This window comes from Lynx canadensis, chromosome D1 (assembly GCF_007474595.2).
Source record: "Lynx canadensis isolate LIC74 chromosome D1, mLynCan4.pri.v2, whole genome shotgun sequence".
Classification (NCBI taxonomy): Eukaryota; Metazoa; Chordata; class Mammalia; order Carnivora; family Felidae; genus Lynx; species Lynx canadensis.
In genome coordinates this window covers 66254701-66281940 of record NC_044312.2, presented here as the reverse complement: position 1 = coordinate 66281940, position 27240 = coordinate 66254701, and the positions used below count along the sequence as shown (strand labels likewise).

At 38.8% G+C, this 27240-nt stretch overlaps 1 protein-coding gene across 5 annotated transcripts in view; it reads right to left on the bottom strand.

Annotated features, from left to right (window-relative positions):
• Nucleotides 1-47: 47 nt before the first annotated feature.
• ZNF143 (zinc finger protein 143) overlaps nt 48-27240 on the bottom strand; it is a 56089-nt gene continuing 28896 nt past the window's right edge. For 4 of the 5 annotated variants that reach the window (XM_030331600.1, XM_030331602.1, XM_030331603.1 and 1 more), the window contains 9 exons: nt 24348-24467; nt 22482-22557; nt 21684-21809; nt 17369-17548; nt 14038-14265; nt 10436-10584; nt 7430-7591; nt 2016-2162; nt 48-795 (listed from right to left, as the gene is read on the bottom strand). In XM_030331600.1, coding sequence (XP_030187460.1) covers nt 712-795; nt 2016-2162; nt 7430-7591; nt 10436-10584; nt 14038-14265; nt 17369-17548; nt 21684-21809; nt 22482-22557; nt 24348-24467 — 1272 coding nt within the window. In that variant the 3' untranslated portion in view covers nt 48-711. Of the gene's footprint in view, nt 796-2015; nt 2163-5026; nt 5233-7429; nt 7592-10435; nt 10585-14037; nt 14266-17368; nt 17549-21683; nt 21810-22481; nt 22558-24347; nt 24468-27240 lie in introns of those variants that run through there. The other variant, XR_003972237.1, reaches the window with a different exon arrangement.

The window sequence follows — 27240 nt, the reverse complement described above, 5'->3', positions numbered from 1 at the left end:
GTAACAAAAAAAACTGAACGCTAAAATCTTTAACAAAACCAAAGCACTGGATTTAACTCTTTAATTTTAAATAACCAAACTTTGTTATTTTATACATAATCCAATGTAATGGATCCAATTCAATATAATTAGCATTTCAGCTTGAAGAGTTGGTATTTTAACAGGGATGGAAAACTATAATGAATAGTTTTCAAACCGTGAGGTACAAAAAAAAACCAGACACGTATACAGTAGAACAAAAACTGCAGACACTCTATTAACTTGGGGAAATATTTGAAGGCTTTACATCCTTTATTATCCATGATGGCTTCTGGAATTGATTGTTTGAAGTATAGAACCTTTAACATTTTAGATACAGCCTTTATTTTATTTGTCACAGTAAGTTAAAAATCCATCATAAGACTCCATAAGACTTTGCTGATCTTGCATGTGGACTCTAGGAGTTTGTGAACTGATAAAAGAGTAACATGAAAATTTACTGTATTGCCCTAATTTCATACATCCTTGTACACAATGAATCAGTTTGGGAATCTATTCCAAGGGTTATATACACAAAAGTGTCAAGAATAAAATGTTCTCCACTCTTGCATAAAAACGTGTACAGTATCTCAGGAATGGAAAAATTCTAATTTTCCTGGGCCCGGGTTCCTGGGTGTCTGCTGCCCGAAGACGAAAGGCTCCTCCTGCTGCGATGCTCCACTGTTCTGAGGATTAATCATCCAACCCTGGTGTTTCTCCTTGTTGGATCCTAGATGCTATTCTGATGGCTTCTTCCAGAGATGGCTGTTCTCCAAGCTGAAACAGGAACAGACACAAAGCCACAGTCAAGATAATACCGAAGAAACAGTATATGCCCGAAGTAAAATCTCTGTAATTCTGACACCTGGACTCGTTAAGATACGACTGCTGATCCAATCATTAAGAGCACACAAAAAATTCTTGCAGGAGAATAATGTAGTTTCTTACTGTAGGATTTTGCAGTTTTGTTTTGTTTAAGTAGGCTCCGTGCCCAACCTGGGGTTTGAACCTCATGACCCTGAGACTGAGAATTGCATGCTTTACCTACTGAGTCAGCCAGGCGTTCCATCTTTCTTTAGGATTTTCTTTTAAGCTTATATTATTTAAGCTTATATCTTTTAAGCTTATATATTTATTTTGAGAGAGAGAGAGAGAGAGAGAGAGACAGGAAGGGAGGGGCAGAGAAGAGGGGAGAGAGAGAATCCCAAGCAAGCTCCGTACCATCGGCCCAGAGTCCCGACGTGGGCTCGAACTCACAAACTGTGAGACCATGACCTGAGCCGAAATCAAGAGTCACATGCTTAACCAACTGAGCCACCAGGCACCTCTTCCTTTAGGACTTTGATAAACCTTCACTCATGCAATGGACAAAAGATGCTCATCTTTTCCAATGGAGGTATTCAGAGAGCTTCCTGAGTCTTTAGCTTCTATACCATAAACTAAATTAAAAACAATGGTTGGCATTTTCCTGAGTGTGTTCTAACTCTTTTCCAAGTAAATACATGAAAAACAACTCTTCCCAAGGAAAGGTAATCTGTATTCTAGACTGTCTTCCTGAATCCAGTGACTTCCCCAAGAATAGTTTCTTCTGTCTTCTGATGTTGCCCCAACATAAAATGGGGCTGTGCAGTGATTCTCAGAGGACTAATTTGGGTCTACATTTACACTAGGTTCATTTCCAAGTGCTTTACAGAATCCTGCTTAATTAGACTTATTTTGAAAGTAAAGATAGCTGGCTGGGTGCATGCTGGGATGTATACCAGAAGCTTTATTTTTCTTACTATAAATTCCCCTAAAAAACGTAAAGATAATAGCGAACAAAGTGCCAGTCTCTTTGAAACCACCTCAAACACAGCAATTTCCTTCTAGTGGCCAAGTGACACAGATTAGTCTGTCCCCAGCCTCCCCTAAAGGTTCTGAATAAAGCACAATGTGCAAGGTTGAGAGCTAGGAAGTAGGTCTTCCTGTTGACTGAGGACAGCTGCTATAGAACTCACCTGAACTGCAATCTGGGTGCCATTGGATGTTGCCACTAAGGTCAGAGGTCTGGTTTCTGTGGTTACTAAATGATGGCTGTGCTGTTGATGCCCCATTTCTGATGAGGCAGTATGGAATGCTGCCAAGTCCTGAGCCACAATTGCGACCTTAAACAAAAAATACACAAAATAAAGCTATGATTAAATACATTAAACTCCATTTAATGCAAGGGACTGTCTTGAAATTTGAAAGGAAAAACTCCCTTCTGACCACAGACTTGTAGAAGCCTAAAGTTGGAAGAGAACTTCTATATTGTCTATCTTAGACTCTTTTTTGTTTGAAGAAGTTGAGGCTCAAAAAGAAGGCATTTATCTAAGCTTATGTGAACCAATGACATAACAGGGTAGAGGATACTTGGCAGGTAGGTCTGATACACCAGGCTTCATTAACCAGGACAGACGTGACCATGCTTAGGATCTCCTACCCTAAGTGGCTGCTTGGTACGTTACACATGTAGAGTAATTCATATCTCAAATGTCTATTTATTCCTGAGTTGGGATCAGTGAAACATAATATATACTATTTTCTCTTGTTTACCTGATGCATTTTTTTTAATTAAAAAAAACTTTTTTAAAAATTTTATATATAGAGAGAATGAGCAGGAGAGAGGGGTAGAGGGAGAGAGAGAATCTTAAACAGGCTCCATGTTCAGCGCAGAGCCTAAGGTGGGGGTCAATCCCACAACCCTGGGATCGTGACTTGAGGTGAAATTAGGAGTCGGACGCTTAACCAACTCAGCCACCCAGGCACCCCTACCTGTTGGGACTTAAAATTAGATTTCCATTTAACTAGGAAAACTGAAAAGACTAGGGATTGACTGGAAGGGATGACAAGGGAACTTTCTGGGGGTGATGAAAATGTTGGGGATGGTGTTATATGCGTGTGTATGTGTAACAACTCACTGAATTGTAAATTTAAAATTTGTACATTTCACTGTAAATTTTACCTCAATTAAGAAAAAATAGATTGTGAGTCGATCTGAAAAACATGTTCAACCTCGTTAATGATCAGACAAATGAAAATAAAATAGAATTCAACTTCTGCTTGTGAATTATGCAAATATGTTAAAAATCTTCAATGCTAGCAAAAAGAGTACAGTGAACCAAGAAAGCTTTTAGATCCATGGTGCAATTAAAACTTTTTGGAAGAAAATTTGGCAGTATGTAGCAAACAGCTTAAAATACTTTATATCATTAATCCAGTAATTCCACGCTAGAGTTTGTTCCTATGAAGATAATCAAAGGCTTATACAACAATTTATGTTTGTGGAATGAGTTAATGAGTTCCATTTGATAGATTATTTTACAAATGATAAGAATCCTTTTACAAGAACATTTAATTGGTATGAGAAAGTGCTCAGAATGTAGTGTTAGATGGATGACAGGAATACAAAATTATAATCCTAACTCTGTATACATACACACACACACACACACACACACACACACACACGAAGTAAGTAATCCTAAATGTTGAGACTAGTTATTTTAACATCAAAAGATTATAGCTGATTTTTAGTTTGCATCTCTATTTTTAATTCTTCTGGAAATATATCTGCAAGTGGTATTAGTGGATCATATGTAGTTCTATGTCAACTCTTTCTTTTTTTTTCTTTTTTTTTTTTTTTATGTAGGCTCTAAGACCAATGTGGGGCTTGAACTCATGACCCCAAGATCAAGAGCTGCATACTGTACCAACTGAGCCAGCCAGATGCTCACTATGTTCAACTCTTTGAGGAACTGCTATACTGTTTTCCACAGTACTGGCACCGTTTTACATTCCTATGAGCAATGCACAAGATGTCTCTGCATCTTCGTCAACACTTGGTACTGTTTTTTGGATAACAGCCTAAACTAATGGGGGTGAAGTGGTATCTCACTGTGGTTTTGATTTGTGTTTCCCTAATAACTAACGATGTTGAGCATCTTTTCATATGCTAATTGGCCATCTGTAAAACTCCTTGGAGAAATGTCTATTCAAGTCCTTTGCTCATGTTTAAATTGGATTGCTTGTTTTTTTCTTGTTGAGTTATAGGAAGTCTTTATTCTAAATATTAATCCTTATCAGATAACATAATTTGCAAATATTTTCTCTCATTATGTAGAATGTCTTTTCACTCTCCTGGTAGTAGCCTTTAATGCACAAAGTTTTTAATTTTTAACAAGTTTAATTTATCTATTTCTTCTTTCATTGCCTCTGCTGTGATACATAAGAAATAACTGTCATACATAAGAAATAATTTCCCAATCCAAGATCATGAAGATTTTCATGTTTTCTTTCAAAAAGTTAATTTTTATATATGATATAAGGTAAGGGTCCAACATCATTCTTTCTCATGTGGATATTTTTTTTACCAGCACCATTTGTTTAAAAGACCATCCTTTCCCACTAGTCAAATTTTAATTGTTGAGATTTAATGGACTATATATTTGATGGTTTACTTCTAGACTCTTTATTCTATTACATTAAGAATATATATTACTTTTATAATCTGAAATTAACAAAAAAAATTAACAAAAAGTAGATACTGTCTGTACCTGCTAACTAGGTTTTCAAGGCACCTGGAAAACTGAGGCTAAGAAATCCAATGACCTTAATTTAAAAAAAAAAAAAAAAGGCAGGGAAAGACCACTTGCTTTCTTCCTGTGCATGTAAAGAAATAGGTAATTTAAGGGTTACAGATAATTCAAAGGTGGTGTCTGGACACCCCAAGTAGATAGTCATCAGTTGCCCAATGGCCTACAGTTGCAGCAGAAGGAGATGTGGCAGCAGCTGGTCCTCAAGAGAAACCCCCGCTCCTGTTGTGATATCCCTGCTTGCTGAAAGCTGCCTGCCTTCATTCCAGCCCTCAAAACCGCCTCTCCTAAAATTTTCCTAGTCCCCAGGCTACAGATAAGCTACAAAAGAATGCTTGGTTTAGGGCCACTATTCTTACAGACCTGCAACTATAACTGGTACAAGGTGTATTTACCCAGGCTGTGTCATACACCCAATCCAGGAATCCTAGAGCCATGGAAATGACTGGGACCATTCCATAAGACAGCCTGAAAGCTAGTGGCTGGGTTTCGAGTTTGTTTCTGTTTTTGCATCGGGCATAATTAGCAAACAATAAAAATGCATGAATCTTTAGGTGTTCTGTTGAGTTTTGACAGTTAGATACATCTGTGGAACCACCACCTAAAACAAAATAGAGAACAGTTCCTTCATATTCCATTCCATCAATTTCCTTCCCCCAGTCAAGCAGCATTTTTTGATTTCTATCACCATGGATTTGTTTGGTCTGTTCTTGGATTTCACGTAAGTGAAATCGTATAATATGTATTCTAGTGGAATTGCTGGGTCGTGGAGTATAAGAAACCACCAAACAGTTCTCCAAAGTGGTTGTATCATTTTACACTCCCACTAGCATGTACAAATATTTTAGCTGCTTCGCATCTTTACCAAATGTCAAGTCTTTTATTTTAGTCATTTTGAGCGCTTTTTTTGTGTCATTGGCCGTTCTTGAGTCTTCTTTTATGAGAGGTTTGTTCAAGTGAGTGGTCAAATGATCTGCTCATTAAAAAATTTTTTATTTAGGGTGCCTGGGTGGCTCAGTCGTTAAGCATCTGACTTTAGCTTAGGTCATGATCTCATAGCTCAGGAGCCCATGCCCCGCTTCGGGTGAGCCCCACTTCACTCCCTCTCACACTCTCTCTCTCCCTCTCTGCACCTCCTGGGATTCTCTCTCTGCCCCTCGCTCACTTGTGCACCCCCCCCGCCTCAAAAAATACATTTTTAATTAATTTTGCTCATTTTTTATGGCCTATTATTCATCTTTTTATTGTTGATTTGTAGAAGTTTGTTATCTATTCTCAATTCCACTGATATATATAGCGTAAATATATTTTTCTCAGTTTGAGGCTTATCTTCTTCTTAAGAGGCTTATCTTATCTTTTTCCCAGTTTGAGGCTTTTCTTAATGGTGTCTTTTGGTGAGCAGAGTTAATTTTGACGAAGTTCAATTTATGTTTTTTTCTTTCCTTGGTAGTGCATTTTTAGGAAATCTTTAGCCAAGTTTGCAAAAGTATTCACTTCTCTTCTAGAAGCTTTATGATTCTGAGTTTTGTATTTCAAGGTGTAGAAGACTTTCTTTCAACCTTGTTCTTTTTTCTTGTTTTGTTTATCATAGGTCCTTTCCATTTTCATGTATATTTTAAAGTGAGATTATTTAATATCTTCAAAAAAGCCTCTGGAATTTTGATTGTGATGGTATTGAATTTATAAATGAATGAGAGCTACTAATTTTGACAGACTCTTTCATTGAACATGGTAAGGTAGCTGCAGTGAATCTCAACATTGCTGTCAGCATAGTACAAGAAGATGTAAAATGTATTAATATCATGGATTTTAAGGGAAATGAAAAATTAAAACTACAGAGAGATACATGAGATTGGCAAAAATCCAAAAGTTTAGTACCTTTGTATTGACTATACAGAAGGGAAGAGGCGCTCTCGAATGCTGCTGGTGGTACTGTGGACTGTACAACACTAGAAGGGAAGCTTGGCACTACTTACCCCAATTACAAATGCATGTATCTTTTCACCCAGCAACTCCTCTCTAGGATTTACCTGGCAGACATACTCACCCATATGCAAAATCACATGAGCACAAAGTTATATGTTTGAAACAGCACAAGACTTCGATTAGAGTGTTCATAGAGTAAAATATGAGACAGCTTTAAAAAAGAATGAGGAAGCTCTCTACATAATGAAATAGAAACATTTTCTAGATGTATCATTAAGTTAAAAAAAAAAAAAACCCAAGGTGAAGAACAGTATAGTTTACTACCATAAGAAAAACAAAAGTGGAGAAGAGGACTATTTCTATTTATTTGTATATGCCTAATGAATGGCTGGAAGACTACACAAGAAACTAATAACAGTGGATTATCTCTATGGAGGCAAGAACGAGGTTGATGGAGGCAGGGGTAGGAGGGAGACTTTTCACTGCATACCTGTATATACTTTTTGATTTTTGAACTATGTGACTATATTATTCAAAATATTAAATAAATTTTGCCGATGAATTTTTCCTAAGTATCTGGTGAACACTTTATGAACCATTAATGAACCCTTAATATATACCTAGGCTTTATATTAAGTACTATGTACGTATTATCTCATTCAATCCTTATATCAACCTCATGGTGTAGATGCTACAATCACTCCTGTTTTACAGAGCAGGAAAACCTCAGACTCAGAAGGTCATGTGGCTAATAAGCCGTAAACCTGGAATTCAATCCAAAGCGTGTGAGATTAACCACCACACTACCCTGTATATCTATGAAATAGTTTTGATGATATATGTATTGATTAATATAAAAAAATAGCAATCACCTGCTGCCCTTCTGTGCCCTCAGCAGTAACCATAGCAACAGAGTGCGTTCCTGCCGAGGAGATGACTGCGTCGTGAGCTGGGACCGTGATGGGTGTGCCATCCTGCGTTACCATCGTGATGGTATTGCCAATGGCTTGCATGTCAGCTTGAGATATGTTGACCTGCAACACAATGCATTTTACATATCAGTCTGTTTCTTGTTCTATTTGGCAATCTTTAGTAAGGACTAGGCCTAGTCCTTAAATAAGTCTACTCTGTGGAGCAAATAAGAATTCTATAATGGAATAAACTCTTTAGAAAGAGATCGTCAGAAAACCTTTTTCTTTTTTAAAGATCTTAAAGTCATCTTTATGTCCAACATGGGGTTCCAACTAATAACCCCAAGACCAAGAGATCAAGAGTTGCATGTCCCACTGACTGAGCCAGTTAGGTACCCCCAAACTGATTCTTTCTTTCTTTATTTAAAGTAGACTTCAGCCCAGTGCAGAGCCTAACACAGGGCTTGAACTCATGGCCCTGAGATCAAGACCTGAGCTGAGATCAAGAGTTGGATGCCTGGGGCACCTGGATGGCTCAGGTGGTAAGCATCTGACTCTTGATTTTGGCTCAGGTCGTGATCTTATGGTTTCGTGGATTCGAACCCCGTGTGGGGCTCTTTGTGCTACCTGCATGGAGCCTGCTTGGGATTCTCTGTCTCCTTCTCTCTCTGCTCTTCCCCTGCTCATTCTATCTCTCTCAAAATAAATAAACTTAAAAAAAAAAAAAAAAGAGTTGGATGCTTAACCGATTGAGTCACCCAGGCGCCCCAAGCTATTTCTTAAATGCACTTCCTCCTCTCCATCTCTACTGCCAATTCACACCCTTACTTTTTCCTTGTCTGACTTTCCACAATAATACAACTTCTTTTTAGGTACTCAGTCTAACCCTTTCTTAAGCCATCCTCTACCTTGACACCTCTTTAAAAGAACAAATTTCATTATGCTCCCTGTTCAAATGCCCAGGGCCCCCCATCACTAGAGTTTAGACTTTTTACATGGTATTCATGACCTTTTGCAATCTGGCCTTTAACAGCATCTCTAGACTCATCTTCCACTACTTCTAAACCAGCAGCTGGCATTCCAGCCACAACTAATCATTTGCAGTCCCAGAGTGTCATATTCTCTTCTATTTTCCTGGCTTTTCCCTTCCCTTCACTCTGCCTGACAAACGCATGAAAACTCCTCAAGATCCAACTAAATGGGGGGCACCCGGGTGGCTCAGTCAATTAAGCATCCAACTACAGCTTAGGTCATGATCTCGCTGTCCGTGAGTTCAAGCCCCGCATTGGGCTCTGTGCTCACAGCTTGGAGCCTGGAGCCTGCTTCAGATTCTGTGACTCCCTCTCTCTCTCTGCCCCTCCCCAACTCGTGCTCGGTCTCTGTCTCGGAAAAAATGAATAAATGTTAAAAAAAAAAAAGATCCAACTAAATGGCCATTCTCTAAAAGGGTCTCCAAGATTCCTTCAGGAATAATCATTTACTCCTTCCAACAGGCTGCCACCGCACTTTACACATTCCTCAATTACATACCCATCATAAGAGGTTATTGTTCATTTAGAAATATCTCTCTCCTCCTTGACTATGATACCCCCCCCTTCCTATATTCCCCACATTAAGCCAACCAAAGTATCTGGCATTGGGTAGACATTCCATAAATGTTTGCTATTTAACTGACTAAAGGAATGGAAGAGAAATCTAATCCCTGAAGGAAATGGGAAGGTTACATCTGGAGAAAATACATCAGGATAAGGAAAATAGCTGCTCTGGAACACATGAAGGGGGATGAGGCTCACTTTATGTGGTCAGAGAGGAGCCAGGAGTGGCTGACATAGCAGGAGGTTCCAGTCTGATAAACATTAGAATTACCCAACAATGGAACAGGCTGATTCTTTTGAAACTGCCTTATCTGTTTGGGGGCTCCTGGAGAGGGGAATTCTCTTGGGAGGGAGGGAGGGAGGTTACATCACATTACTTCCAGAGGGCCTCTGTCTGTGATGATCTAATTCAAGAAAAAGTCTTAGGATTGATGCTAAATTAAAACCGGGTTAGTAAATATGTTTAATCTTGCACAGCAATCAGTGGACAAAGAATACTGTGAGGGTGAGGAATTAGTGGCATCAAAAGTGAGGGGGAAGGGAATGAATGGGATGGTACAAGCACTTTTAATTTTCCAATCCTGAATATGTGCTGCTTCCTAGTTAGCATCAGCATGGTAACAGTTATCAACACAAAGGGCAGATTCATCATGGGAGGTAAGCTCTGAGACAAGTAAGGAGAGAGTTCTCCATGGAAGAGACAGTTATAGGAGGATAAAGAACCCCATATGCTCATTTCTACCAGGTACTAAGACAACCTTAGTTGGAACCTAAAAATAAAATAAAGTCTGGATTATTTTAGGCTAGTGGCATCTAGAAACGTTCAGAGAATAACCATTATACTGCTTTTCCTGGGAAAATCAAGATACCTTTCTATGAATTCTGGGAGATAAGTGAACTTCCATGACTCCAGGGAGGGAGAGAGACACACTTTGGAAATTTTATAAGTTTTGCCCATCACTGACTTCCCAGGATCTTTTAATGATCAACCCCTCAGCCAAGGCTCTGTTGGTTTCTCAATCTCACCTCTTGGATCTAATCAGCTACTAAATCCTATCCTTTCTCTGAATTAAATTTTCACACAGATCCTTTACTTTTCAAGCCCTCCATTTCACTGTGGTTCTGACCTTTACCACCTCACCTTTGAGCTACACCAATAACACCATGGGAATGCTGGGCTCACAACCATCCTGTCTCTCCTAATGTTCTTGTATGTAGCCTCTTTCAGCAGATTACTAGAAAGCCTTCGGGAGATCTAGCATTGCTTGCAAGCTGATATTCAAGGCTTTCCTCGATTAAGGCCCAACCTGCCTTTCATGCCCATGTTCAGAGAAACAATATTTAACTTGTTTGGCTTTTGGTGGATACTTACATGCTGAGTCCCATCCTGGGATATGAGTGTAACTTGTTGACTCAACCCAGACTGGGTTACTGTGGCTACTTGTGTAGACACAACATCATCCCCTTCTACACCTGTAACATACGTGATCTGGGACCCTTTAAGAACATCTTCACTTTGACCTATTTAAAACAAATGAATCATTTATTTGACCAACCAAGCAAGCTGTTTAGAAAACAGAGGATATTTTCTCTCTCTCTTTTTTTTTTATCACTTTGAATATTTACTTTTTTCCCAAGTTTTTACTTTAATTCCAGTTAACACACAGTGTTGTATTTGTTTCAGGTGTACAATACAGTGACTCAACAATTCCATACATCATCTGGTGCTCATCATGACAAATGCACTCCTTAATCTCTATCACCTATGTAATCCCTCCCCCAACCCATCCACCTGTCCTCTGGTAACCATCAGTTTGGTCTCCAGAGTTGAGATCCTGTTTCTTGATTTGTCTCTCTTTCTCTTTGCTTGTTTTGTTTCTTAAATTTCACATATGAGTAAAATCGTATGGTATTTGTCTTTCTCTGACTTATTTCACTTAGCATAATACTCTCTAGCTCCATCCATGTCATTGCACATGGCAAGATTTCATTCTTTTTTATGACTGAATAATATTTCAGTGTGCTGGTATAACACTCTGAATTAGTGTTTTTGTATTCTTTAGGTAAATAGCCAGTAGTGTCATTGCTGGATTAAAAATAGCTCTATTTTTAACTTTTTGAGGAACCTCCATATTGTTTTCAGAGTGGCTGCACCAGTTTGCATTCCCACCAACAGTGCACAAGGATTCCTTTTTCTCCATATCTTCACCAACACCTGTTGTTTCTTGTGTTGTTGATTTTAGCCATTCTGACAGGTGTGAGGTGGTATCACATTATAGTTTTGATTCGCATTTCAAAAACAGAGAATACTGTAAATATGACAGAGACATTTATACAAATTAAAATGTATACATGTTATAGTCCAAATCACATGGCTTCTAGCACCTCCTTTTAATTCCTCTACCTTTACTTTTGTAAAGCCAAGCCAAATCAAAGCAGACCAAACCAAACCTTTCCACATCAAATTTAAATATTCTAATTTTGGGAGACCACTCTTATTCTTAATTGGAGTAATTATGTGATACTGTGCATGTGTGCTGGGGGGCAGGGGGAGTACTGAACAGGAAGACTGCCTGGCAAATAACCCTTCCAACATGGCAAGTATGCTAAGTTCTTGCAGTCACTTAAGAAGCTTTTAAATATGATAACACAATCTTCATAAACATTAGCCGCAAAACCAGAACGGTGTGTAAACAGAACCTACTAATACTAAATTACTTACTCTTTAACACAAGTGATTGACCACAAGTCATCAGTACACAATGACCACATTGTGTAAAGACAATGTAATGGCACATTATCTGGGGAGAGGTTAATCATTTAATAAGGGACAGAACAGGAGCACCCATCCACTTCCTTAGGTCATGAAGAACCAGCAAGTAGACAGCAATTTCAACAGTCCATTAGTGCTATACTTGGCAACCAGGAAGTCTGCTGATCTATTTTTTCATCACTTTTCACCTCCCAGGAAGCCAGAAGGAGGGTAAATATGTTTTTTTCTTCCTTCAAAGAAGGACTTATGCTAATTTAACAGTACTTCTCAAAGTTAGTGGCTGATGCATGCACTCCTATGGCTATGGTCATCATGGTAAAATCTCCAGTCATTATTTCATGTCTTTTTGTTCTGTTTCACAGCTATTTATATACCATTATTCCAATGGGCTACCATACCTAGAGAATTATATGAGAGAAAAGGAGTACAAATCCATCCCTATTCTTGGAAAAATAATCTTTATTATTTTTTAAATAAAATCTGTATCATTATATTACAGACTACTTTCTAAAATACAAGAAATTCAGACAGTCTGAAAAATCAGCACTAAAGGAAAAAGACTGAAGAAGCTTTAGAAAGGAAGAATTTCAAAACCTAAGCTTGTCCAGCCTATTTAAAAAAAAAAAAAAAAGCCTGCTTTCTAACTGCAAGGATTCAGCAGTTGTTGGGTTTTGTAACCATGCCCACTTACAGTGCTTTGGCTAGAAAGTACTATAGCATTCAGGACTGAAGGAATTGTTATTTTTTCACCATCACATGACAGATATCTGAAAAAACAAATTAGAACTACAGGGAATCATTTCAGCAGGGAGTGAATGATCTGTTCTTTCCCTTACTCTCCAACACTTCAATATAAGAATGAGAAAATATGATTTCTTTTAATTTTTAAGTCTACTTTGTTTAGGAGGTACTCAGTGAAACAGTAGGATGGCCCAGGCTTTGTTTTATTGGGTGTGTGTGTTTTTTTAAGAAAACCTACTCACTTACTTTACCTATTTACCTATGCTAAGTTACTTACGTGACATCACAGAATGGGATCCTCTAAAATATTTTTTCCCCCAAGAGTTTATTCTTATGAAATGAATGTTTTTGTCTCCTTACAACAATACCTAATAGCACATAAATCAACTATAAGTTATTTGGGAGTGCTCTGCCGTTCTCATGCTTAAGATCAACATCCTTAGGGCACCCGAATAGCCTAGCTGCCCCTACCTTGCTCTCCAGCCTCATTTCATACTGCCTTCCCAGGCAGAAGTGCCACATTGGCCAGGCTTCTTTTAGTCTCTCCAATTTACTTTGCTCTCCCCAACCTCAGGGCTTTTTGTATTTGCCATTCCCTCTATTCAGAATGTTCTCTTACCTTTGCTCCTTATTTCCCCTCCCTGCGAAATCCCTGCGTCTCCACCTAATTAACCCCTATCCGCTCTCTAGATCTCTCGTAGTAGCTGTTACTTTAACCTATGTAAGAAGTGTGTCTAGCTAACCTGTACTGAATTTAAAAATACCAGAAGGCTCACACTGCTTTTGCAGGGGATTTATTGCAACTATTTGCATTCACATCCAATTATATGTAGGGGTCACTTTATTAAGCAGCAAAATAACTCACATCACTCAACTTCAACTCAAACCAAAGCCCAGACTGCTCTAGACAACAGGGGGGCAGTGGGTAACACGTGCCCTGCTCTGCCTCCAGGTGTGCCAGGGTCCTCTGCTCCTGCAGCTCAGGCCACTGTCACTTGAAACACATGTGATCTCAAAGTTGGAAGGTTCCAGGGCTTCCTTAGGGATAATTACAGCTTTTCTTGCCAAACGGAAGCCACATTCAAGAGGCAAAAAACCCTTCATCACGTATGTAAGTATGACCGAGGTCTGGCACCACAGCCTGGCCATTTCTCAGAAGAAAAACAGCAATTCAAGCTGGGTCTCCTAAATCCATTTTATTCCCATCTTTCTGTTTCTTTAACAAGAGGAGAACTAAACAGGGGTAAAAAGAAAAAGAACCTCCCAGGCTAGATTAACTTCCCTTCTTATACATCCCACAGCACCAAGTACCATTTTTTGCTACCACTTATTACAGTTGTAAATTATATATTTGTGTGATTATTTGAATGAAACTTTATGATCTGAGAAAATGCTATGCATCATAAATTATGGTAGCTGTTGATTCCTAGAGAGAGAGATTTATTGGAAAGAACACTTACCTGGGGGAGGCTCAAAGAAGGCTTCCTGCTCCTCCTCGATGGGCTCAGTGTCATTGTGGGCCGTCCGTTTGTGCATGGCCAGTGTGGAGATCTGCTTGTAGGTCTTTCCACAGTGATTACAGTTGTATGGTTTGGAATGAGTGTGAACAACATGATGTTTGTACAAACTGGAATATTCTGTAAACCTTTTGTCACATCCAGGAACTGTACAAACATATGGCTTTTCACCTAAGTAAAGAACATACACACATACACACAAAAATCAACTTTTACATATATGAAGGCATAATCAATCCATTCCTCCCATGGGGAAAAAAAGCCTCTAATGGCAAAAATAGATGTCTGTCAAATCTCTCTTTCTTTTTTTTTTTACCATTTATTTTTGATAGAGAGAGACAGAGCACAAGTGGGGTAGGGGCAGAGAGAGAGGGAGACACAGAATCTGAAGCAGGCTCCAGGCTCTGAGCTGCCAGCACAGAGCCTGACGCGGGGCTCAAACTCACAAACCACGAGATCATGAACCTGAGTCAAAGTCAGACGCTCAACCGACTGAGCCACCCAGGCGCCCCCCCCCCCCTTTTAAGTTTTATTATCTATTTATTTTGGGAGAGTCCAAGTGGAGGAGAGAGAGAGAGAGAGAGAGAGGGAACCCAAGCAGGCTCTGCACCAGCAGCATGGAGCCCTACCTGGGGATTGAATCCACAAACCGTGAGATCATGACTGGAGTCTAAACCAAGAGTCAGACACTTAACCAAATGAGCACCCAGGTGCCCCAATGAACTGTCCAATCTCTTTCTATACTGCTACGAGGCAGAACACAAAAAAAGACTCTATGATTTTGTCTTTGTTCAAAAGGCTGTCTACATTCTAAGTCTTATCTCATGCCTGAATACCACTCTTCCCTTCATTTCAAGGGATGAGAAAAGTAAGGATAGAGATGTTGCCCAGGGTAACTCTAAGCCTTGATAAAACTAATTTATTGTTACCTATAACTAGACAAGTCAGTAACATTAATGCTGTATTAAAAATCACAATAATAAATGCAATGATTACTATAACAAATGCAGCTTTCCCTAAGGGTTTTATAAGGATAATAAAAAAGGTCTAGAAAGTCTACTAGACATAGTCTGAACACTTCAGTAAATCTAAAGGACATATTCATATAATTTCTAAAATGTGCATACACATGTGTGCATACAAGTGCATGTCTTACTTTATTCTCATTTTATACCTTCCTTGGATAACTGCATTTTCTTGTATGGTTCTAAACACAGTAAAACCACCCATAAATAGTAAAAAAATCTCACACTAATATAATCTGTAACATAAGTCTTGAATATAAAGTAATGGGAAATTGCTTCCTGTCCTCTGCCCAGTCTATAGTCTCAAACTAGGGCAAGGTAAAGTTCTTATCTTGGTAGATGATCATGGGAGACATGTGTTGAGGGCAAGCCCAGGCACAGAAAGGGCAGGCAATTCCAACAGAAAACCAGTCCCATTGATATTTAGGCTGGAGCAGAAACCGCCACTAGGTGGCACCAAACCACAGTCAAGATGTAAATGGATTTGAATTGCACTTTGGAGCTCCCTACTGGTTATCTGCATAGCCTCAACTGGGTTATCTAGCCAACCTTGCAAGAGTGGATTGAATTTTATTTACATGGCTGAATCTTTGTACTCCACTTACTGCATAACGCGGGCATTTACTATATCATCTACCTGATGATCACTAGTCAATCTTTTCTACCTCTTGGGTCAGACCAACATTTCTAACTGCCTACTGCACCTCTCTACTTCAACAATTCTCAATCATGTACACATATGAAAGACCTGGGTTTTTAAAAATATAAACTGATGCCTGGGCCTCATCCCAGTAAAATTATGTCAGAACTGTGAAGATAGAATATGGAGAATTCTATTTTTAAAAAGTGAATTCAACATGCAGCCACATTTAAGAACACTGCTTGGGGAGCCAGTCAGTTAAGCATTAGACTTTGGCACAGTTCATGAGTTCAAGCCCCACACTGGGCTCTCTGCTGTCAGTATGGAGCCTGTTTCAGATTCTCTGTCCCCCTCACTCTCTGCCCTTCCTCTGCTCTTGTATGCATGCACTCTCTCTCTCTCAAAAATAAACATTAAAAAAAATTAATTAAAAATAAAAGCACTGCTCTTCTTAAATGTTCCAAAGATCAGTATAGCTAAACTTAATGTGAGCATCCCTCTTATTGGAATCTAATTTGCCCATTAAACAGGTGAACAGCAAACTTTCAGGTAATGAGTCTATATTCCATTTGCTTTAAATGGGTAAAATAATGTTTTCTCAGCCCATCTAAAAATCCCAGCCAATTTCCCCAAATATCATAAAAAGGCCCTTAAGCACCTGTGTTATAATCCACTAGGAATGTTTACATAATATTAAGATAATATAGATAAAATACCAATTATCTAGGGGGTGCCTGGGTGGCTCAGTTGGTTAAGTGACTTGATTTTGGCTCAGGTCATGATCTCACGGTTTGTGGGTTCGGGCCCTTTGTCAGGCTCTTTGCTGACAGTGCGTAGCTTGTTTGGGATTCTCTCTGTCTCTCTCTGGCTCTCCCTCACTCATGCTCTCTCTCTCTCTCTCAAAAATAAAAAAATAAACTTAAAAAAACCCCAATTATCTAATTATTTAACAGTCAATGAACTCAGTAGTGGGTATATGTCTGTGTGTAACACACAATGATACAGTAAGTATCAGACAGGAATTCTGTTTTCCTTCTACAACACAAACACGTAAAAATCAAATCTCTTAAAGACCTAAAAGGAATACAAATTATAGTAGCAAAATATCATTTTTCTTCTAATCTATGGTTTTCTTTTCCAGGCCTCTGGGTTTTCACAGTCTTTTCCGTTTTCTTAGAGAACACTTTAATAATGTAGGAAACATGGTGATGGACTCAGTCTAAAAGTCAATTTCCCCTGGGAAAGCCTTCCTTGAATACTTCTCCATTCCCACAGAGATGGCTGCTCCCCCTCTCTACTCCCATAACATCTTGTCCACGCAATGGGAGAAACTGCACTCTGTAGCAATTAAATATCTGCCATCTCTCCCCAGTTCTACTGCTCTGGACTATGTCTTATCTGTCTCTGTACCTCTGATGCCTGGCAGGGGAACACACAACAGATGTTCAGTCTGCTGACTAAATGAATGTATACATGCTAATGTGAAGTTTTTTTAAGCTGCTTAATCCCTCCCCACCATGCCAAGTGGTAGGAAGGAGAGAAGGAAGGAATTACTTGGAAATGGGTTTATGGAAGAAAGATGGAAGGCAAAGAAATCAGAAACTGTTACCTGTGTGTATCCTCACATGATTTTTATAATTGGTTGCACTGGCAAATGCCCTCCCACATCCTGGTTCTGTGCAATAATAAGGTCTTTCTCCTGTGTGTGTCCTAATATGCACTTTTCTGATATTTGATGTTGTAAAAGACCGACCGCAGCCTTCAAAGGGACATTTAAAGGGCCTTTCTCCTGAAAATACAAAAAGGAATAAATTAAATAGTGCAAAAATACATAGAAAATTGAAATGTCTTATCCTTCAATTCTGCCTAGGATCATACTCATAGAGTCCTTCTGCACTTCCCTTTCAGGTTTTTTTCCCCTATGAATAGCGTCTTCTACTCCCAGCTTAAATTTATATAGGAGAATCTGAATATTATTCAAAACTTATCATTGTACAACTTTCCAAGAAGGAATCATCCAGATGGGCATATTAAAAATGAGCTGAGAAAAGCAGAGAAAGAAATATCATAAAGAAATACAAAAGAAAAACAGAGTTAGGGGTGCCTGGGTGGCTCAGTTGGTTAAGTGTCCGACTCGGCTCAGGTCATGATCTCACAGTTTGTGGGTTCGAGCCCTGTCTCGGGCTCTGTGCTGACAGCTCAGAGCCTGGATCCTCCTTCAGATTCTGTGTCTCCCCCTCTCTCTTCCCCTCCCCCCATTCATGCTCTGTTTCTCTCCGTGTCAAAAACAAATAAACATAAAAAAAATTTAAAGAAAAAAAAAGTTAGGAATAAGAATTATGTTAGAAAAACACCAGAATCTCCAAAAGCTTATCTATTTTATTTATTATGTAATACTTCAAAGAAAAATTTATGTTTTTTAAAAATCCAGTGTCTAGCACATAATATGCATCACATATACTTGCTGAATATATTACTATTACTATTCTCATAAACTAAGCTTATGAAAAAGTCTAACCTGCCAATTATATTTCTTTTCTTCATACCTGCTTTATACAACCTTAGAACCCAAAGGGCCTCTAAATTGTCAAGCATGAAATAATAGCCTTTGTTTTTGATGCTTTTTTAGAATGAGTTTGAATTAAGCAAACAACTCTTGTGATATATAAAAATCTCTGTGTATAGATAGATAAATAGATATAGATATTTACCCGCACATATAAAAGTGTGTTATTTTTCTTTTGGTCAAGTAAAATTAAGATTTTCCTGCCGGTAAAAAAAACACTCCAAAAGATTTCTGCCCTCAAATCTGAAATCATTTAAAAAGGAGCAGGAATCTCTGATCCTTTCTTTAGAGAAAGTTTTCTTTCAATATGTTAACTTAAAGAAAGTACTTTGTCTTGGGTAAGTCCCTTCTCCTGTCTGGATCTAGACAACCTTAACCTTTTCCCGGCTCTGCCATGTTGGGATGATAAGGAATCAAGAGTTCTAACAATTCCCATGGTGATATATACACTACTACACTACTCCTCTGACTCTATAGGACCTTGCTTTATTTTTGCACTGAAATCACTTGTTTGTAAAAGTCATCCCTAAAGCCCTCTTACACAACCCAACTTTTTACCAACGAAAATACTTACAATTTAAAAACTGATACACAAATATGTAGTTTGCTAAATGCATACTATCAAAGGAATCACAATTTCAATGTTTTGACCAAATATTAATAGAACTAGATTATGGTTTTATATAACTTTTACATAACAAGTTGGCATTATACAGTAAATCCAAATAGAATTTGCAGGAATTTGGAAAAACATGCTTCTGATACAATGGATAAAAATAAGTACATGAATGAAATAGAAGCAGAGACCTACAGCTTTGTTTGTAAACACTGTATAGTCATGTATTTTTTTTAAGTTTATTTATTTATTTTGAGAGAGAGAGAGCACAAGCAAGCCTGTGAGCAGGGAAAGAGCAGAGAGAGAGAGAGAGAATATGAATCCCAAGCAGTCTCCACACTGTCATCACAGAGCCTGATGTGAGGTTCGAACTCACAAACTGTGAGATCATGACTTGAGCTGAAATCAAGAGTTGGATGCTTAACTGACTGAGCCATCCGGGTGCCCCCTGAACATTAAAAAGCAAAGCCTATCTGGGATCAAATTTGAGCTAAAAGTTAAACTTTAATGAATGGACAAATCCTCCATGGAAATTTGCTAAACTATTTCAGAATACTTAGTAGTACCTGGGGACAAAGTTATCACACTATGTTTAAACCATCTGTAGTAAAATTTCAAACTAAATTATTAAGCTATATATAATATGCTTAATCAATAGCTTGTAACAGTACCTCTTATCAACAGTTTCTGAAATCTTTCCAGCTCTCATCCAAAGCAAATAATTACCTTTATCATTGGTTTTCCAATTCTACAAATAATCAAGTACAAGAAAGGGAGGGAAGGGGAGATATAAACAAAGTACCCTTTAGGAAAAGGAGAGAAGGAAGTTTAAAGGAAATGAGATATGATCACAAGGAAGTAACAAGCCTTTCTTTCTGTGGGGCTGTTAGGAGTTCATTTTCTTTTTTTTCTTTCTTTTTTTTTTATAATATATGAAATTTATTGTCAAATGGGTTTCCATACAACACCCAGTGCTCATCCCAAAAGGTGCCCTCCTCAATACCCATCACCCACCCTCTCCTCCCTCCCACCCCCCATCAACCCTCAGTTTGTTCTCAGTTTTTAAGAGTCTATTATGCTTTGGCTCCCTCCCTCTCTACCCTCTTTTTTTTTCTTCCCCTCCCCCATGGGTTCCCGTTAAGTTTCTCAGGATCCACATAAGAGTGAAACCATATGGTATCTGTCTTTCTCTGTATGGCTTATTTCACTTAGCATCACACTCTCCAGTTCCATCCACGTTGCTACAAAAGGCCATATTTCATTTTTTCTCATTGCCACGTAGTATTCCATTGTGTATATAAACCACAATTTCTTTATCCATTCATCAGTTGAGGGACATTTAGGCTCTTTCCATAATTTGGCTATTGTTGAGAGTGCTGCTATGAACATTGGGGTACAAGTGCCCCTATGCATCAGTACTCCTGTATCCCTTGGGTAAATTCCTAGCAGTGCTATTTCTGGGTCATAGAATTGTTCTATTTTTAATTTTCTGAGGAACCTCCACACTGCTTTCCAGAGCGGCTGCACCAATTTGCATTCCCACCAACAGTGCAAGAGGGTTCCCGTTTCTCCACATCCTCTCCAGCATCTATAGTCTCCTGATTTGTTCATTTTGGCCACTCTGACTGGCGTGAGGTGATACCTGAGTGTGGTTTTGATTTGTATTTCCCTGATAAGGAGCGACGCTGAACATCTTTTCATGTGCCTGTTGGCCATCCGGATGTCTTCTTTAGAGAAGTGTCTATTCATGTTTTCTGCCCATTTCTTCACTGGGTTATTTGTTTTTCGGGTGTGGAGTTTGGTGAGCTCTTTATAGATTTTGGATACTAGCCCTTTGTCTGATATGTCATTTGCAAATATCTTTTCCCATTCCGTTGGTTGCCTTTTAGTTTTGTTGGTTGTTTCCTTTGCTGTGCAGAAGCTTTTTATCTTCATAAGGTCCCAGTAATTCACTTTTGCTTTTAATTCCCTTGCCTTTGGGGATGTGTCGAGTAAGAGATTGCTACGGCTGAGGTCAGAGAGGTCTTTTCCTGCTTTCTCTTCTAAGGTTTTGATGGTTTCCTGTCTCACATTCAGGTCCTTTATCCATTTTGAGTTTATTTTTGTGAATGGTGTGAGAAAGTGGTCTAGTTTCAACCTTCTGCATGTTGCTGTCCAGTTCTCCCAGCACCATTTGTTAAAGAGGCTGTCTTTTTTCCATTGGATGTTCTTTCCTGCTTTGTCAAAGATGAGTTGGCCATACGTTTGTGGGTCTAGTTCTGGGGTTTCTATTCTATTCCAGTGGTCTATGTGCCACTGCCACAGTGTCTATGTGCCACTGAGTTCATTTTGTGCCAAGGAGTTCATTTTCTTAAGCAATAGCTTAATATAGGAGAAACAACGCTGAATTGAGAAGGAACTGGGTGCCTTAGGTTCTGGTCTCAGTTGGGCTAGTACACAGACATGCAATCCTAGGTAAATAAGCCTGCTGCTCAGATAATACCTGCAAATTGAATGGGCTGGTTGTCTATGACCATTGTTCACCTTTTTTTGGGATATGGACCCCTTTGAGATTCTAAAAAAAATTATGAGCCCTCTTCCTGGAAAGAATTTCTGGAGTTTAAGAGAAGTCCTTGAAGCTAACTCTGAAATGTCCAGAGACTCCTTCCCCAAGTCCCCTCCCTGCAGATTAATTCCTGACCTGAAAAAAAAAAAAAAAAAAAAAGTCCTGGCCTACATACAGTTATCTGTTTATACCAGTACCTGTATGAGTTCTTATATGTTTCTGTAGATCTCCTGAAGTTTTGAAAGACTTAGTACAATTATCTTCTGAACACCGATATGGCTTTTCTCCTGTATGAGTTCTGACATGACTTTTTAATCCATAACCTTTAAGAAAAATGTAAAGAAATTTAATTATATGAGACCCCTCTAAGCATGCCCACTGAGATTAAACTATTGAAAAATATAGTAAACACCAAGGATATAATACTAGGCAAACACAACAGAACAACCATTAACAACGTGTAAGAGTGTAACAGCTAAGGACTGTCCTGCTGGAAATGCAATACTTTCATCTCTGTCTAGAAGAGGTTCTATACGTTTCTTTTTTTAAACGGCTCCAATCTTATTAGATGTTCATAACTCATACCCCAAAAGCTTGAAATGGAATCAAGACATTAAATGAGGACTAAGGTAGAAGTCAGGAGGCCAGGCCCCAACCCCTGCTAAGTTCTAGTTGCCAATGGTTCCCTCAGGTATATCCTAACGTTAAAGTCTGTGTCAGCTTCTAATGCTCAGCTTTTACTTTTTTGCTAAAAGAAAGCTGAGTGTGGAGTGAAACACCAAACGCAGTAGGCAGAAATAGGCCTGAGGAGAAAAGTGAGAACAGAGAGAGAGAATAGAACAAGCAGGAGAAGAGGAAGTTAAGGGAGAAACTGAAAAACTGGTCACTGTGCATCCACAGATTCAGACAAAGGCAAGGGGTCAGTTCCTACAGCTGGCCTGTTTCTGCTTGCCCCCTAAGAAAGACTAGGAAACAAAGAAAATTCATGTTTTTACCTGTTGCAAATGCTTTCCCACAGCCTAGGTGCTCACACTGATAAGGCCGGTCTCCTGTGTGTGACCTCTCATGGACCTGTCATGAAAATACAGGCATGATTCTACTTCCTTTAGGCAATTCCTCAGGTAGATGGTCTCAACATAGACCTGGTTTTTTTTTTCTCTCTGTTGAATTACAGCTGACCTTTGAACATGCAGGGGTTAGGGATGCTGACCACCCCCCACCGCCGACCTCCTGTGCAGTCAAAAACCAGCATAGAACTCTTGACCCCCCCCAAAAAAACTTAACTACCAACAGCCTACTAATGGGCAGAAGCTGATAACAGAAAGTCAATTAACACATTATTTCGTATGTTATATTCTTACAATATAGTAAACTACAGAAAACGTTAAGATAATAAAAGAAAATACATTTACAGTGTTGTACTGTATTTATTAAAAAAATTCACATATAAGTGGATATGCACAGTTCAAAACTGTATTGTTCAAGGGTGAACTGTATTTTGTTGTTTGTATGAGTTTTTTTTGGAGAAACAAAAGACAACCTTGCTCAAAAACTGTAGCCCAACAGTTCTCAATATGCTAAACACTTAATGTTATGAAGGATGCATTGTAATTTTTTTTTAATGTTTATTTTTGAGAGAGAGAGAGAGAGAGAGAGAGAGCGCGAGCAAGCGAGCATGAGCCGGGGAGGGGCAGAGACAGAGAGAGACACAGAATCCAAAGCAGGCTCCAGGCTCTGAGCTGTCAGCACAAAGTCCAACATGGGACCCGAACCCACGAACCATGAGATCATGACCTGAGCTGAAGTCGGACATGTAACCAACTGAGCCACTCAGGCACCCCAAGAAGTACTCATTTTAAATAAGGAACAGGAGCATTAGAGGTCTGAGTTTTCCTACAGTGGTCAAAGGTGTCTGTATGGAACATATACATAGTGAGAGCTAGGATCAGAGCACAGACAGAGGCCACGCAATGTAAGGTTAAGAGTGTGGCGGCTGCTGCTACAGGGGCCTTGCCAGGAGGCAAGGCGTCACCAAGAGGTGTTTGCCTTCTCTAAGCCTCAAAGTCCTTTCTGTAAAGCCGAGACATAACTATATCTAGTGTAGAGGGCTGCTGTGACGAATGATCATGACAATGGCCAACATCTACTGAATCTTTACCATGTACCAGGTCATTCTTTTCAGTACTGGTACGTATACAGTATCTACTAATTTATTTCTCACAAGCACTGTGTGAGGAAGGTACTTTTACCATAAGGAAAAAGGTACTAAGATGCTAAGTAACATGTCATGGTGACACAGCAATAAGTAATGGAGATGGGCTCTAGGGCTGCGACTCCAAATATGCTAAACGTTTTTAGCCTTGCTAAAAGCAAGACTTCTGCTTCCTGACACACTAAGTTCTTCAATAAATGTTAGCTATGGAGTTGTGGTATGTTGTGTTTAGCTGCAAGCAAAATACCTGGCCTATATATTTGAAACATGAAACACATTAACACCAACTTCTGCTAGATTTCAGCAAATCACTGTTAACAGAATGATTACACATACATCTCTCATAAAATTATATAAATTTCCCATTTGACAAAAATATATTCAAATATATAGAGTATCTACCATGTGCCTGGTAGTATTTTGGACATTAGGGAGACAGAGATGAAGAACACATAATCCAAGCGCTCAGAGTTGAGAGTTTCTGAAATCTGCATATGGCTTCACGTGATCTGTGTAAGAGCATGAGTGTGTGTCTATATCTTGGTAAGTGAGGGAAAACAATGGCATTTGAATACTACAACTATATCATGTTGGCATTTAATGTCCTAGGTACTGTCATAACTAAATACAGCATTTCCTTTATATATACCTTAAGATGATGAGCCGTTGTATATAATTTCCCACATCCATCATATTCACATCGAAATGCCTTCTCTCCACTCTGCTGAGACTTAGCAGTTACTCTTGTTGCATGTCCTTGTAAGACAATCTAGATGAAACAAAAAGTACGACTGAAATTATTTACACGGAAATAAAATAGATGAAATTATTATTTTCAGAATAAAAAAGATAAAACTGCAATGTGCGTTTCCAGACTCAGATCATCATTTTACAAAGATTCTATCATGTTGAGCCAGCTAGGTTAATTCTGTTCTGTGACTGAAGTCAGTGGCTGTGGAAGAAATCAAAAGGAGATCCACAAGGGGGCATAGCTAGAGCTCACAGATCTATTCCCATTCTAGAAAAATCAACCCAAGTAGCATCTCCATTGTATGCAGGTATTCCATGATGTGCTCAAGGGATCTATCTATCTATCTATAGATCTATCTATAAATAGATAGATCTATAGATAGATAGATAGATAGATAGATAGATTATATATTATTTAGGACATGTGTCCTAAAAACAATGTAAAGAGCACTTTCAATTTCAAAAGCATTTCAAAGCAATGAAAAAGAGAGGCTTATGACATTGGGGTCCCCTGCGGGAGACATTACAATCCATATGATCCTACTCCGTAACCTTTATTCAGTAGGAGATCATTTTTCTGGGACTCAACACCACGAGACTTCAAACAATTGTACTGATTTTAGAAGCTTTTTAAAGACAGCCACCTATTTTAGAAATTAAGATACCATAAAAATGGAAGACTGATTTTCTACTCTGCAGGCCCTGGGGTGACAGAGCTGTAGGTTAGTGCGAGCTGTCTCGAAGTGAAAACGAGGGGTGGAGGTGAGCAGTCCAGGCAGAAGGGAGAGTATGACCAAAAGTATGGAAGGGTGCCTGGAGGAAGTGGAAACTTACTATGAGACTGTCATGTCTATATGACAGAATGAATAATAAGAAAAAGGGAAAATTAGGACCACATTTGGGAAGAGCTTTAGATGCCATTATGAAAAGTAAACCTCGACAATGAAAGCAAAGGCAGGCATTAAGAGTTTTCTTTAATGGGAATGCAAGCTGGTGCAGCCATTCTGGAAAACAGTATGGAGGTTCCTCAAAAAACTAAAAATAGAACTACCATACAACCCAGCAATTGCACTACTAGGCATTTATCCAAGGGATACAGGTGTACTGTTTCGAAGGGGCACATGCACCCCCATGTTTATAGCAGAACTATCAACAATAGCCAAAGTATGGAAAGAGCCCAAATGTCCATCGATGGATGAATGGATAAAGAAGATGTGGTATATATGAGTACTCCTTGGCAATCAAAAAGAATGAAACCTTGCCATTTGCAACTACGTGCATGGAACTGGAGGGTATTATGCTAAGTGAAATTAGGCAGTCAGAGAAAGACAAAAATCATATGACTTCACTCATATGAGGACTTTAAGAGACAAAACAGATGAACATAAGGGAAGGGAAACAAAAATAATATAAAAACAGGGAGGAGGAAAAACAGAAGAGACTCATAAATATGGAGAACAAACTGAGGGTTACAGGAGGGGTTGTGGGAGGGGGGATGGGCTAAATGGGTAAGGAGCATTAAGGAATGTACTCCTGAAATCATTGTTGCACTATATGCTAACTAATTTGGATATAAATTTAAAAAAATAAAAAATAAAACAAGTTAAAAAAAATGAAAAACAAAAAGTTTTCTTTAAGTTTACTTATTTAAGTACTCTCACACCCAGTGCAGGGCCTAAACCCACAACCCATGACCCAGAGATCAGGAGCGACGCATTTCTCTGACTGAGCCAGCCAGGGGCCCCAGGCATTAACATTTTTAAAGTAAAGGATTGACCAAGATCAGCTCTGTGTTTTAGAAAGAGAACTCTGGTAATGGTGTGAAACAGTGAAAGACGAAAGAGGCAAGGAGAGTAAAAGAAGCTTGTATGATCATGAATATGGAAGGAAAAAGTGATGAAAACCAGCCTAGGACAATGACCATGGAATTCAAAGCAATAGATGATTCTGCAGCTATTTTAACGGTGAAGACGGACAGAATCCAAATTTCAAAAGCTAAATTAATAGGCTAATGCTATAACAGGTATTTCAGGGCTGTATTGGTTATTTCAGTAAAGGATGTATATAGTCTTTGTGAAAAAAAAAACCTGATATATTACCATGAGGGAAATTTCTCAAAGGCAACAGAGAAGCTAACACCAGTGAAATACTAACCATCTTCTAAAACCATCTACAGAAAATGACTTTATTACTATCTTGCTTAATGTACGTTCTGAGAATTAAGAGATAACCTTAGCTCTGCCATAAATTCACTGCATGACCTGGAGCAAGTCATGTATGGCTTGTTTGCCTGTCTGTATAGAGAACACATTGTACTAAATCAGTGATTTTTTTTTTCTTTTCTAAACATTTTAAAAATTCCTTTACCAGATGAAATCTTACACAGCAGTCTACTGTGCAAAACAGATAAAGACATTCCTGCTTCTGCTGGCCCAGGCAGGCATGGGTAGCTCTGCTAGTCCCTGAGGGACCTCAAAGAAACCCTAGGATCCCACCCCCGCAAAAATCAGAGCTTGAAAACTGCTGTACAAGAAGACAGTGCTAAGTCCCTTCTAGCTTTAGCATCCTAGAGTTCTGAGAAGGTGCAAATCCCACTGGTAAATAAAGGGTTGGATCTGAGACTGAATTCCAAAGTGACTTCGATAATACAAGAGGTTAACTACCATTTATTGAGGAGGTGCTTTATGTGATGCGCTGTGGTGGGTGTTTTGCATGAGCTGTCTTACTGGTCCTCCAAGACTATCCAATGAATTAAATATTTCCTGTGATTTACAAGTAAGAAAAATGAGGCT